General features: G+C 47.3%; 1 protein-coding gene across 1 annotated transcript in view; it reads left to right on the forward strand.

Annotated features, from left to right (window-relative positions):
* The first annotated feature begins 2,688 nt into the window (after positions 1–2,688).
* The window catches only part of PDZRN3 (PDZ domain containing ring finger 3), a 130,733-nt gene continuing 119,188 nt past the window's right edge, over positions 2,689–14,233 (forward strand). Inside the window, exons 1-3 of the mRNA XM_053989706.1 lie at positions 2,689–3,572; positions 9,897–9,983; positions 11,104–11,211. Of these exons, the coding sequence (XP_053845681.1) occupies positions 2,856–3,572; positions 9,897–9,983; positions 11,104–11,211 (912 nt within the window). The 5' untranslated portion in view covers positions 2,689–2,855. The remainder of the gene's footprint in view (positions 3,573–9,896; positions 9,984–11,103; positions 11,212–14,233) is intronic.

Consider the following 14,233-nt stretch of genomic DNA (forward strand, 5'->3'; position numbering starts at 1 on the left):
GATGGCAAAGAGAAGGGAGATGCAAAAGGCAGTGAAACACAAGAAGAAGTACGAGAATCACTACTACAGTTTAATTAGAATAATCCAAAAGTCAGCAATATACGTGTATTAATTAAATTTTATCACCCTGCAGTGCACACAACCATCAGATGGAGTTAACAGAAACCTATATGCACAGTTCTCTATTACATCATCTGCTTTTTTTTTTTTTTTTTTTTTTTTTTAAGGAACAAATCTGTTAAAAATTCCTTAGTTAGGTATATCACCCTAAATATGGATGCATGCTCCCTTCAGCAGGGCAATGTATGCAGCCAAAAGCAACCTCAAGCTTTATGGAACATTAATAATTAGAATGAGCACTACAGATGGAATTCAGATTTGAAAAGGGAAAAGGCTTAGCACTAAAAAATACTTGCCTGAGACTGAAATGGGAACACAGTTGTGTAACCACGAGTCTTGTTACCTTCTAGAGGTCACCAACACACAAAAAATCATCCCAGGCATTCAGAAAGTCATTTTACTGGGACATCACAGACACACACTAAAGGCCACTTGAAGCTGAAGTTTCTCGCTGGCTTCTGCTTTGCCATAAAGCAAAACACATTAAAAGAACAATTGAGCTGCTCTGTGGCTCTGGTGCACGTGAGAATTCTGCATCACTATCCACAATGAACAAAGCTGGTCTCTTTTATTGCTTTTTTTTTTTTTCAGTACTTGAATATCTGCCTTGTAGGAGAAATTGCTTTTGCCTAATGCTGTGCCTGGTGCTTCAGGTGTGGTCTGGCTGGCTTTTTACAGCATATTCAGGAGTGCTTTTCAATCATCCCTGGGCAGAAACAGGTATCAAAAGTGGTGACTTTTAATGAGCTACATCAGCTACATCCAAGCAGCAGCAACGGGGCATTAGCAGCCTGTGCAAACACAGAACACCCTGATCCCTTTTCCATGAGGATCTGGACAGCACTGTGCTCTGGGTAACTGAGGTTCTTGTTCACAGATCCCTTGGGGGGATCAGAATGAAACGACACCGAATGGAGTATTTTTATTTATATAAAATGTATGGCAAGTTTATTTTGGAACAATTTGTATGCGAGGGAAAGGAGGTACATAGCTCTTCTGGGTATTATCTGTAGTAATAGGGCAATATGAAAGTATGAAGAGATCATTTAAGAAAATAATTAGGAAGAAAGAGAAAAAAGGATAAGAGTAGACAGTGGAAAGGAAAGATATCACCACCCATGGATCCAGAAACAACAGCTGACTGCTGCAGTTTTGATGCCCATTTGTCAAAGTGATGGTCTCAGCCTTCATCCATCAGGGCTGGAGGAAATCCATGGAACATAAAGTTTGGTGGGATAACACAGGTTCAGATTCAGGTGCTAGTGCCTCCCCTGGAGGGGGAGTTTTCCACTCTCTGTTGCAACACTGTGGCTCATGGGCTGCACTGTGGGTCATGAGTCTGGGGGCACTTTGGGAATCTCTGATGGTTTATGGTCCCTTCTCAGACATGACTGCATAGCTGAGCCAGTTGTGCCTTCTCAGAAGGGATGAAAACGCTCAGGTCTGCGTGTGAAAGTCCCGATACCTCCCCCGAGAGGGCGTTTACACCTGAGCCAGGTGTGTAAGGGAGGACATGGGCATGACAGAAAGCATTACCCCACTGCCAAGGGGTCTGTTTCTTACCGGCCATCTGGCCCAAAACTCGGTTTGGTGCTAAACAAAGGTTGATTTGTTGTGCTCATCCTCCGGTGGTTTGTGTCCATACCCCCACATCTGGGCTGCTCTTGGGCATATCAGTGGTTTTGCCACCACACACCCAAAACCTCTTCACCTCCCCTTCGGCTGCGGGGTTCAAACCTGGCCTCAGCAAAGCACCCTGGTGCTTTTGCAAATCATTAACCCTTAATGTTTCAGTCCCTCACACACTGGCAGATTGTTCTGTTTGCACTTTTTCTCGTCGGTAATGTAAGAATTCACACCTGAGGACTGAGTAGTCAGCCCAATTTCTAAGCAACTCGTCCAGGACCTGACCCCAGGGGCAACTCCATGAGTGCCCTTCCAAAAGCCATCACAGAGCCATTGGATGGTTTGGGTTGGAAGGAACCTTAAAAACCATCTGGTTCCAAACCTTTCACCACAGTCAGGGACACCTTCCACTACACCAGGTAGCTCCAGGCTGGCCTGGCCGCCCCTGCCCTGTGCCCAGCCGATGTGTCCCACGTCGCTCCGAGCGATCATCCCGACTGTCACCGCTGCCGGCGGCCGAGGCCGGTCGGTCTCACCTTGCCGCGACCCTCCCTGAGCTCCCCCTCCATCCCTCGCTCTCCCGTTCCCCTCCTCTCCCACCGCTTCCCCATTTCCCGTCCCGCCGCTCGTGTGCGCAGCGCTGCCCCGGCCGCCGCTCCGCCACCGCTACCTGCCCCGCCGGGGGAAGGGGCAGCAGCGCGGAGCCCAGCCCAGCCCCGTTCCCAGACAAAGCCCCCTTGTCCGGCCCGGGGGACCCCCGGGGCTCCCGGGGGCGGTGCCGGGCGGGGGCGGTGCCGGGGGCGGGCGCTGCGCGCAGGCGGCGGCGCGGCCGCGGCTCCGGCTCCGGCTCCGGCTCCGGCTCCGGCTCCGGCTCCTTCCCGGCGCTCCGGGACCGGCGGGGACGGGGCACGGCCGCGGGCCGGGCCGGGGGCTCAGCTGCCTCTGGGGCGGCGGCGACGGGAGCGGCTCATACTTATTTATTCCCGTTCTCCGCCTCTCCCCCGGCCCGTCTCCGCACTCCGGGTACTTTTTCTGGGCTCTTTTTTTTTTTTTTTTTTTTTTTTCCCTTTTTCCTTTTCTTCGGTTGTTTGCGGCGGAGCGGAAGGAGGATGGGGTTCGAGCTGGATCGCTTCAGCGGGGAGGTGGATCCCGACTTCAAGTGCAACCTGTGCAACAAGGTGCTGGAGGACCCGCTGACCACCCCGTGCGGACACGTCTTCTGCGCGGGCTGCGTGCTGCCCTGGGTGGTGCAGCAGGGCAGCTGCCCCGTCAACTGCCAGCGCATCTCCACCAAGGAGCTCAACCACGTCCTGCCCCTCAAGAGCCTCATCCTCAAGCTGGACATCAAGTGCGACAACCACGCGCGGGGCTGCGAGGCGGTGGTGCCGCTGCAGCACCTGGGCGAGCACGCCGAGACCTGCGACTTCTCGCCGGCCAAGTGCCGCAACCGCGGCTGCCGCCAGGTGCTCAACCTGCGCGATGTGGAAGCGCACATGCGGGAGCGCTGCGAGGCGCGGCCCGCGGGGCTGTGCGAGCAGGGCTGCGGGCTGGTGCTGACCCACGGCGAGCGCCGGGCCGGTGGCCACGGCTGCCTGCGGGCGCTGCGCGCACACGGGGCCGCGCTGCAGGCGCGGGCGGCCGCGCTGGAGAAGGCGCTGAAGAAGGAGGCGCTGCGCGCCGGCAAGCGGGAGCAGTCGCTGCTGTCGCGGCTGGCGGCCGCGCAGCTGGAGCTGCAGGTGACGGCGCTGCGCTACCAGAAGCGCTTCACGCAGTACAGCGCCCGCCTGGACGCGCTGGCCCGCGCCCGCGCAGCCTCCCCCGGCAAGGTAAGGACGGGCCCCGCGCTGCCCGGGGTCCCCCGGGACGCGCCTTGTCCCCCGGGATGCGCCTTGTCCCCCGGGACGCTCCTTGTCCCCGGGACGCGCCTTGTCCCCCGGGACGTGCCTTGTCCCCCGGGATGTGCCATATCCCCCGGGACGCGCCTTGTCCCCCGGGATGTGCCTTGTCCCCCGGGATGTGCCTTGTCCCCCGGGACGCGCCTTGTCCCCCGGGATGCGCCTTGTCCCCCGGGATGCGCCTTGTCCCCCGGGATGCGCCTTGTCCCCCGGGATGCGCCTTGTCCCTCGGGACGTGCCTTGTCCCCCGGGATGCGCCTTGTCCCTCAGGATGTGCCTTGTCCCCCGGGACGCTCCTTGTCCCCCGGGACGCGCCTTGTCCCTCGGGATGTGCCTTGTCCCCAGGGACGCGCCTTGTCCCCCGGGATGTGCCATATCCCCCGGGACGCGCCTTGTCCCCCGGGACGCTCCTTGTCCCCCGGGACGCTCCTTGTCCCTCGGGACGCTCCTTGTCCCCCGGGATGCGCCGTGTCCCCCGGGATGCGCCGTGTCCCCCGGGATGCGCCTTGTCCCCCGGGATGCGCCGTGTCCCGTGCGCGGCGCCCGGGGCGTTCCCCGTGTGCAGGGTTTCTCCTGGAGAGCCCATCCGGCCGCAGATCCTTTCAACTATTTGAGCTTTTGGGGTTTAATAGGGGTAATATGTCGCTTTCTATAGGTACATCTTTAAGTGGTACATCTGTAGGTACATCTTTCTGTAGGTACGGTTTTTAGTGTGGCCGTCGTTGCTGGCTGGACCCCATGAGGTAACTCGCACGGAAAAGTAACAAGGTCGCGGTGTTACTGTTTTCTCTTGGTTCTCTTCCCCCAAGAAAACTCTAAAAGTGGAATTTCCAGGGCTGGAAATGGTATTAAAGCAGCAGAAATTGACTCCCAGGAGTCACACAAAGTGGAGTGAATTGGAAGAAGCCGCTGTGACCCAATGCTTTCCAGAGCCTGAGCTCACCTGGCATCCCATAATAGGGCTTCCTACAAAATGCAGGCTTTGGGATTAACTATGATGCAGCTTGGACACCTCACATATTTCAGGATCTGCAGCCATCATCTTTGTAACATCCACATCCAAATACAAGATAGCTGCTGTGTACTTGTGATTTCTTTCCCAGCGTCACACAGGGTTCTTTAATTAGGAAGGGAAAAATTAACTTGATTTCAACCCCTCAAAATTAGACCATTTAAAAAATGACCAGAATCGAAAGCCAGAGCTACGACAATCCCCAAGTTTTAATTGGAATGAGGCTCCCCAGTGAGGGAAGCCCTGGAAGCCAATTATCTTTTAAATGAAGACATTCAGAGTCCTCCCAGTGACCTGGAATGTGCTACCACAGACACAGCAGTATTAAACTGTTCAAAACTGTCAAACATCTGTATTCACACCTCTGGTAATGTTGAGGCTCTAAAAGCTGTGTAAAGGAAATAAAATTTCATGTCAGAGGATTTTTTTTTTTTTTTTAACCTTCTTAGGAATCCAGGACAGAACCCATCCTGTTTTCCCTAACTCAAACCAGAAAATATTTTAATACTAAATGAACTGTTCTGACTTCAGGCAATACTGGGTGTTTGCTGGTCAAAATCCTAGTAATGCCACTAAAATAAATCAGGGGTTCACAGTCATATCAAGATTCAGGACAGTTCTGTCTCCCCCTTTTCCTGCAGCACTTTGCCAATGGCATTCTGGGGGCTTTCTGCTCCCACAGCCTGGCACACAGCTGATGACAGGAGAGCCCTGCACACTGTCCTGCTGTCAGAAACCATCTCACCCAATCCCTGCCTCCTCATCGTTGCTCTCCTTTATTCTCACACCACCCTTTTTTCGTGGCTGGTGCTGATGATGTTGTGTTTGCATCGTTTGGCTCTGTACACGGTAGGGAGCTGCTGTAATCCTGAGAGCTGCTCCTTCTTAGCTGCAAATGTTCATGACACCTATTTTCAGCTATACTTCCCATCGGATTTATGGGTACAGCTGGCCCAGACCCCTGTGCTGGGTCCAGCCCCGTTACAAAGGGCTGTTGTGCACTTCTGTGGAGCAGCCACCAGTCTGGAGAAGGCTGGGAGGTGTCATGTCACCACAGCCCTGGGCCAGCGGTCAGTCAATTACGTGTCTTTCACAGCATTTTGGGCAGCTGGCCAACACTAACAGCTCTCTGCTGCCCAGCTCCCAGGCAAGCACAAACAGCAAACTTGCATCTTTGTGACACGGAGAGTTTAGTAAAAGACCTGAGGTGATCACCTAGTGCAGGGGATGCTTTCCCTCTTTGGGGCTGTGGCAGGCTTCCAAGCGTGGGGTTGTTTTCTCAGAGACAGTAGCACAGGCTGTGCAGGAACACTCAGCAGGACGTATAAATTTTCCTAAGGATTATGTCCCTGAACACAGGGATTAGAGGTATGGTAGCGTGAAATAACCAATTTGCTGTCATTATTTAAATTATGACCATTATTCATCTTTCATACATTCTCAGATGTAGTAGTTTGGTCTGTGCTAAGCACAAGTAGGCTGAGCACCAACAATCCGGGTTCATAGCTTGCAAGTGGTGATTGCAGAACTTACTGTGGGGTGTTCTGGCTCCTCAGTAGATGGAGAAAAAGGGTTTTCTGGCTTGCCTGCCTGATGGCTGCTTGCTGCTGCAGATGTAGAACCAATCCAGAATAAATCAGATCACACATCCTGTAGTCAAAACAGAAGAAATGCCCACATACAGTTGTGTTTAAATGCTTAGTCAAAGGGGAAGTACCATATTGAGTGACACTAGACCATTCTTTAAAGACCCAAATTCGTGGTCTTTTGGCAGCTTTGGAGACCCAGGCTGCAATTCACCTTAGCATAGACTTTGTGATGCTGGATGAATCACAGCTTTGCTGTGCTTTCATCTACCATTTCTGAGGTGAATTCTATAACAACACCATAACCTTAATGAGAGAAGACATAAATAAATATATATTTTTATACACACACTCATCTGTAAGCATCTCACAATTTTATAAGGCAGGCAGATGTGCCTTAAGTGACCCCAGTTGTGATACCCATGAGTATTGTCACTGAGGGAACACCTTAATTTCACTGTGTACTGTTCAAAGGTTTATTCAGAGAATGACTTTATTCCTTGGTGGAAAGAGGAGAGGCTTATTGAGGATGAGCTTGAGGAGGGAGCGGCAGGGAAGGTGGAGTGTCTCCCTCCAAATTAGTATTTCCTTCGATCAGACATGTCAGTCATGAAATATCAAAGTCTAAACAATCAAGAAAAAACTTGTACAATTCAAACAGGCTTAATCCTTGATGAAACACAGCACTGTGCACACCTCTTGATAAGCTGATCTGGTCAATCCCTTATTTACACAGCCAGCAAAGTCCTGTGGGAAGCAGCAAAGGGAGAGGGAATTGGAAGCAGTTGACAGCCCAGGGTGGAAACCCTTCTGCTCTCCTGGCAACCAAAGACAGGGACTGACTTTAAATGGATAAACCAGGCCAGAACCAGTTATGGTCTGACATTCAGGACCTCTGTGGTGGTGGTGGTGACACAGATTTGAATTCTGTAAGAACCGGGTGAAGTCCTTTAAAACAAGATGATGTTTTTCTCAGCCTGTCCCCAAGCAGGATGGGCCAGGCTGGTCCTGGCAGCTCTTTCACTGGTGAAGAAGGAGCTGAGGTGCCTGCTCTGGTGAAGGCAGACCTTCTTAGCCACTGCACTACCAAAGAAATTAGTCTTTGCTATCAAAAGGGAAAGGCAGTCTATTAGCTGCACATTACTCAGCTGGGAAGTGCAGTAATTTCAAGAATTATGTTTAAGAGTTCTGTTCAGCTGTGGGAATACAACATGCCAGGAACCATCAGGTCTGCTGCCGGAGCAGCTGCCGGGGCAGGGCTGGCCCCTGGCCACCACATTTCCACAGTTACCTCACTGTTTAATGACTGCTCTGCTGGAACGCCAGATCTTGGAGGGGAGAGAAAGGCAGAGCCCTGGAAAAATCATTTGCATCGTGGCTTCCTTCTGAAGAGAAGGAGAAGGTTGTTGAAGGAGTCGTTAGGAGCTGAGATGTGAGTGTGCAGAAGTGGCCAAGCGTCAGAGCGAGGTGCTGCTGCCTCCCCAGGGCTGGGCAGTTCTGCACACACAGTGGGGCTGGAACGTGACTGCTGCCATGGGGAGCATGGAGACAAAGCCACCAGAAAAACCTGGAAATGTCTTTAAAAGCCCTGCAGACAGAAGTACTTTTTCAGAAGTACCTACAGAAAGCTGCATTAGTTGTTTCTTTTTCCCTCACAACCCGACTGATCCAATCCCACCTGCTTTAATACTTGTTCAGCCAGGTGTAAAAGTGTCAAATCAAAGCCACATAGGGAGACTTTAATGAAAACAGGCAACTCTAATTACTGAAAATGTCTTGAGAGCAATGTTGTAATTGTTTTTTGATTGTTCTAATTGATTTGCCTTCTTAAATAGGGGTAATAGAAGGAAACAGTCATGCTAGCATGTGCTTGTCTTTCAAATCCAGAATCATCAGTGCTTGAAAGTGGTCTCACAGGACTGGAAATTTGTTCCTTGGAATCCTGTCTGAGGTCTGGGTCTGTAGACTTGCAGGGAAATAGATTTTACTTCATTTTTCATTTCTCTTCTGGGTACCTGGTTCTCTCTGCTGCCAAGTGCTGGCAGATTCAAACGAAATCAGAGTTTGTTCATGTTCCTCTGTATCAGGTCCAAGTCTCTTTATGCCTCGATCATTAGGGAAGATAATGATCAGAAAGTGACGTAGAAGTTGTAAAGCACATTTTCAGGTGGAGCTGTTGGTGCAGTTCCCCCGTGGAGGAGCTCGGAGTGTGCAGTCAGTGGAGCTCTGCCAGTTCACACTGGCAGGGAATTGGGCTTCCTTATCATCCCCAAATCTCTGGGAGTAATTCAGTAATCCAGGATTACTTTGACACTTTTTATGACTTTAATAGACATTAATATTTGATTGACAACTTCAAATTGACATGTCAGAAGAAAAATGCACAAACTAAAACCATCTGCATTGAATCACAATGTAACTGTTGCAATTTTTGTCATTAATTGGTTATGAAAACCAGACTTTTAAGATAACTTCCTCAAATTGTTTTGTGTTCATAACTTTTTCACCCCTTGGATAAAACAAAGAAAATGTTTTTGGAGGTAGAAAAGTTCATCAGTATCTCTAGAAGCACACACTGATCCTCTTCTGATCTCTAAATGTTGTTATTCAGAGGGCTTTTTGTAGTGCTCTGCTGTTGTTTGTTGTGTTGTAAATAACAACACTAGACTGAGACTGAAGGGAGAACACTGTGAACATTTAGTTGTCTTTAATAGTTCACACACTTAGTTTTGTCTTTGATTCCCATGGTGGAGCAGTCTCCAAGAGTGCTAATGGAATGCTTTTCTAGATAAATTAAGTTAAAATTAAAAGTTAATAGGCCTAAGTAGCATCCCTGTGTCATAAAGGACATTTTGTAGGAGTTTGTAGTTAGGAACAAGCTGGGATGAGAGACCAGGATAACAGAGCCTGTTCACACAGCCCCCCAAATATCACATGTCCTTCCAGTATATCTTAGTTGTATGCTGTTTGTCCAGAAAACTATTCACTGCAGAATTTCATATTTTAGGGGATTAACATGATGATTTTCAGTGATGGGAGATTTCTGTTTTGCTAGTCTTAAAACGCCAGAGGAAAAAAATCATGCACGGCAGGTGCTGTGAATAGCAATTGCCATTCTGGGCCTGTGGCAAAATTTGTCACAGTTTTGTTTAATGCTGTTTTCTAAAACTCTGCTGAGAATGTTGTGCTTGATACTGTTTAAAACAATGTCACTTAAAACAATGTCACGTAGTCAGCAGGAGAGAGAGGCAATGCAAGGATCCAGTCCTAAGGTTCAGTCACCCCCAAGCACTGGAAAAGTCAAAGAGTTTGACTACTGGAAACGTGGAGTATTTTACATAACACATCACATATGACTGGGTCAAGTAGTTGCAGGAACCAGCATTGCATATAAACCCCTTCTGTTGCTGTTAAGTGTCTCACTGTAGATCTCAATAAAAAAGACACATAAATCTTAGGGGAGGTTCTGCTGCTGGAGCTCAGTGGGGTGGCTGGAGCAGCCACTGGGAGCTGCAAAGTTATTCCAAACATTTGTCTCTAAACTACGAGGGGATTTAACAAAAATGAGAAAGCAACAAAAAACCTGGGTAGAAGTATTGCCTGTCCTGTTTATCCCCTACACACAAGGTTTTGAATGTGTTTGTCTGTTTTTTGTAGGGTGAAGAAACTAAAGCACTGACTCTGGTCCTTCATCGAGACTCTGGATCTCTTGGATTTAATATTATTGGTGGCCGGCCATGCGTGGTATGTTAATTGTTAAAATATGTTTGCCCTTTCCAGTTGGGAAAAGCATGTAGGTCAACGCTTAGAGGAAAAATGTTGCTGACAAGCATTTGGTCCTCTTGGGATCCTTTCAGAGCAGTTCTTCCACTGAGATTGTGTGGATGTCTATTAACTACGCTGCCTTTTCTCTCACTGCCTGTTTATTCTTGCATATCACAGCCAGCACCCCTAATCCTAGTGCAGTGCCACTCCCAAAATGATAAAACCCACAGTGGCTCTTTCTCAGACCATACTGCTGTGAAGTTCATGGGTTGAGAGCCACAACTTTAGTGCCTTTCATTAAAAAAAAAAAAAAATATTTACTCTCCTTTCCAGCAGAGATCCAGCAGCCCTCTGTGCAGGTGAAGGGATGGAACTTAAACAGCTTGGTTTTGAGTTCTGTGATTTCAGCAGATGTTTCCCACACCACACACTCACTAATGTATTTTTTCGGGATGCTTTTTTGGCTAGAGCTGCTGCATATGACTTTAATTACATCAAGGAGTGGATTATACCTTGTCCTAGTAATTTAGAAAGTATTCAGAACTACTTCTTGGCTGCTCAGAAATCTGACATTAATCATGATTTATTCCTAGTGAATTCACTTCAAAGTTATTCTTTCTTTAGAGTTTTTCAAATTTCTGAGACTTCGTTCTGCACTGGTAGAAGCACAATACACAGGAATGTGAAAATACCTTGTTAGGTGTAAGGTGTTTTCATGGGTTTATTTTCAAGTCTCCAGAGGAAAAGCCGTGCAACTAAAAATGAAAATTGCACTCTTGTCTTATGTTTGATGTGCAAGCAGGCTGTGTCTCACTGGATTTTGCTGTGAGAATAATTGTAATGACAATTACTCCTGAGCTGGCTGAAGTCAGAGGAAAATGATTATCAAGCAACTAATTTACCTAATGGGAGCCCATCCCTGTTTGCTTAATCTTTCAAAATCGGAGTATCAGGCATTCTCATTAGCACAAAGTGATTCCATATTAAGACATCAGTAAGAATATTTGTCTCAAATTCCTTGCACTGTTGTGACATGGACAAGCTTCAGCTGAGGGCAGATAAGAGGGATAATAATGTGTTTTCCTTTTCATCCTTGAAGGACAATCAGGATGGCTCCTCCAGTGAAGGAATTTTTGTATCCAAAATAGTTGACACTGGGCCTGCTGCTAAGGAAGGAGGGCTGCAAATCCACGACAGGATCATTGAGGTAAGAGAATACACTGCCTCCTAACAGTGCGAGCTCCAGCTCAGGCCTTCACACGGCACGTTTGCTGTGGGTTTGGGAGAGTGGACTGTGGTAAACACTGTCTAGAACATCTGTCTGTGAAAATATTCTGGGCTTGATTCAGTGCTGACCTCCAGGGCTTTAGGTATAGTCCTTCCCTAAATATAGAAACCAGATTATGGATGGTATGTGCATGTCCTGACTTTCTGAGGAGCTCGCATCTCTCTGGTATGCCATAGATAGTTCTTTTTTAAGCTGTTGGAAACTTGGAAGTTATTTAGTTAAAACCATATGTGAAATATCTGTGGCGTAAAGCACAATGTTATTTTTCTTGGTATTTAAGTTTTGAACAGTCAGGGAAAATTCCACTCTGCGATTTCTCTTATGGTTTATCATAAACCTAAGTAACCCCTTTAATGTTGTTTGTGAGTTCTTACATTACTTAGATCGCAGTCTGAATTTCTTCTCATTTTGCCAAAGTCTTGACCTCAATAAAAAGCTCTTCCTGTGAAGGAGATGGTTGTATGAAAGTTTTATCTAAATTTGCAGAGAGCAAATTTCTTTTTTAGGGGGGGAGAGAGAGAAAGAAAAAGTTTCATTTTCATGAAACACAATGCAGGTGACGGTGAGTCAGTTCCCATTGTCTGGCATTTTGCAGTTAAGAAAAAGTCTTCCTCACGGTCTTATTTTTGTAGGCTGCAGAAACTTTGAGATTCTATTGTTCAAAAAGATAAGTGTGGTGTTGGTTGCCAAGGATATCATGGAACAGCCAGTTTCTCTAAGTAATGGAATTCCATTGCTCTTATGTTTTGCAAATGAGCAATAAACAGCTGTTAAGGATTTTCTGTTGGCAGGGGACAACTTTTGCTTTTTCTGTACTGTTATGGCAAATTGTATTCACAATCTAGTAAGGGTATAAAATATTAATTAAGTTTCTTCATTTGGGAAAGAATGGAGCCACAGTAGCAGAACTATAAAAAGATAAGAAGCTGAGCTTGAAATGTGAAATGATCCAGAGCTGCTCAAACCCTGTGTGTGATGTAACATAATTGCGAAAATGTCTGGACAGTTTTGTGAGAACTCTGTGATTTTGTTGCAACTGAAGGTTTCCCATAAGCCTGAATTTCCCCACAGCCTCCTTGGAAAGCTGACATCCGTTTCTGAAGTAGTGCACAGTCACATAAACCAAACAACTGTATGGAAACCAAAACTCTGGGAGATCAAATACCCCAGGGTTAGGAAATGTGCTGGTCCTGGTTCAGGCTCCGTGAGTTGTGGAAGTGACCCTGGCTCACAGCGCAGGGGACAAGGGCAGCCAACCTCCATGGGCTCTGCACCGTCTGCTCTCTTGCAAGGGACCTCCTTCCTTCTGATTTTACTTTTTGCTCCTTCCTTACTGCTCCCCAGGCTTAGTGTTGGTGCTGGCTGAGGAAGGAGTGCCACTCTGTGTGTCCAGAGGAGCTGAGAGGGACATGAGGGGACAGGCTGGGTGAGCTTCCTGCCCTGTCCCCTCCACGAGCAGAGCCACGCCTGTGCCAGCAGTGTTTGTGCAGAGCCTTTTGCACAGTTCAAGCTGCATTTTCAGACAAGAGAAAAACCCAGAACAAAGACATTAGAGGGATTTGTTGGATTAATAACATGCCAGGGGTAGCAGGAACCCATGTGTTGACATGGGGCTGACACGTGTTGACAGCTCTTGTTGTGCTGACCACAAACTCATTGTCATATTCACTCTCCTCACCTCTAAATATACACAAAATGCTGATGAAAATGGAGCACACTGTTTCCCAAGGGCTGGCTTTGGGTGCCTCCAGACCAGCATCACACTCAGGATCAGGAATGTCCTGTGGAAGCAAGCCTTGAGTGGTGCCCAGCTAATGTGGTTTGATTCCCATGGTGGAGCAGTCTCCAAGAGTGCTAATGGAATGCTTTTCTAGATAAATTAATTTGTTTCCTGCAGCCCAGCCACTACAGGCATCCAGTTCACAGCACTAGACTGGAGTGCTCTAAAAGTGAGCCCTTTAAAACACAGATACTGTGGACAGCAGCTGTTTCATCCTGTGTTCTCTGCAGTTTATATTTAGCACATTTTATCTAACCTTGCTCTGGATAAGGAAAAAGGGGATCCCTCCTGCATCGAGGCATCTAAGTGAGCTTTATCATCCTGATGTCTCATTATCTTAGATAATTGGAATACCTGTAAACAATCTAGGTGAGAATTAGTAATGGCCACTGGTGGTGTCCTTCTAGAGGCAAGTTTTTTTTATAACCTTCACACTGTCAAAGTTTAGATTTGGGAGTTTGACTCAAAAATTATTTACAGATGTAGCTGTAACTAGGAGGACACAGCTGGAGAACTTGGCACAGAGCAGAGCATCCTAGCAGGTCACATTTGCTTTCAAAGACATAAAAAATGGTGAGGAAAGATGGCAACTTACTTCCTTAGAACTGAATTTAGCTATCTAGAACTTCTTCAACTTGTTCATTCAATATTAAGGTTTTATGTATCATCAGCATGATTCTGAACAGACTCTTCCACAAAGAATTCTTATTCCAGTATAAGATGCTGAGCATAACATCTCCCTAATTAATTCCAGCATCCATCACAGAGAATTTACAATGAAGTAAAACACAAATCATTTGATTTCCTTTTGGAAAATGTTTCTTTGCTGCAGATCTTCTGGTGAATGTGTTTTGGAGGACACATAAAATAAGAGCATGTCACTTCTCATTTTCAGAACTGCCACAACATTTCTAATTACTGAGCAGGGATTAGGCAGAGTGAAGTACAGACACATCAGGGTACTGTTCAGAGCTGATAGCAGAAGCAGTATTTTATTGCTGTTTGCTTGCAAATTCTATCCCCTGACAATTTGATCCAGAGATAACCTTGGAATTATGTCAGAGATAATTTTTAAACATATTTTCCTTATGTAATTTGGGTTTCCTGTAATGCATTTTTCAGAAGGTTAAATGCAAATTTAATCAGGTTTAAGAATTGACT

The sequence above is a fragment of the Vidua macroura genome, chromosome 13 (assembly GCF_024509145.1).
Source record: "Vidua macroura isolate BioBank_ID:100142 chromosome 13, ASM2450914v1, whole genome shotgun sequence".
In the NCBI taxonomy this organism is placed as follows: Eukaryota; Metazoa; Chordata; class Aves; order Passeriformes; family Viduidae; genus Vidua; species Vidua macroura.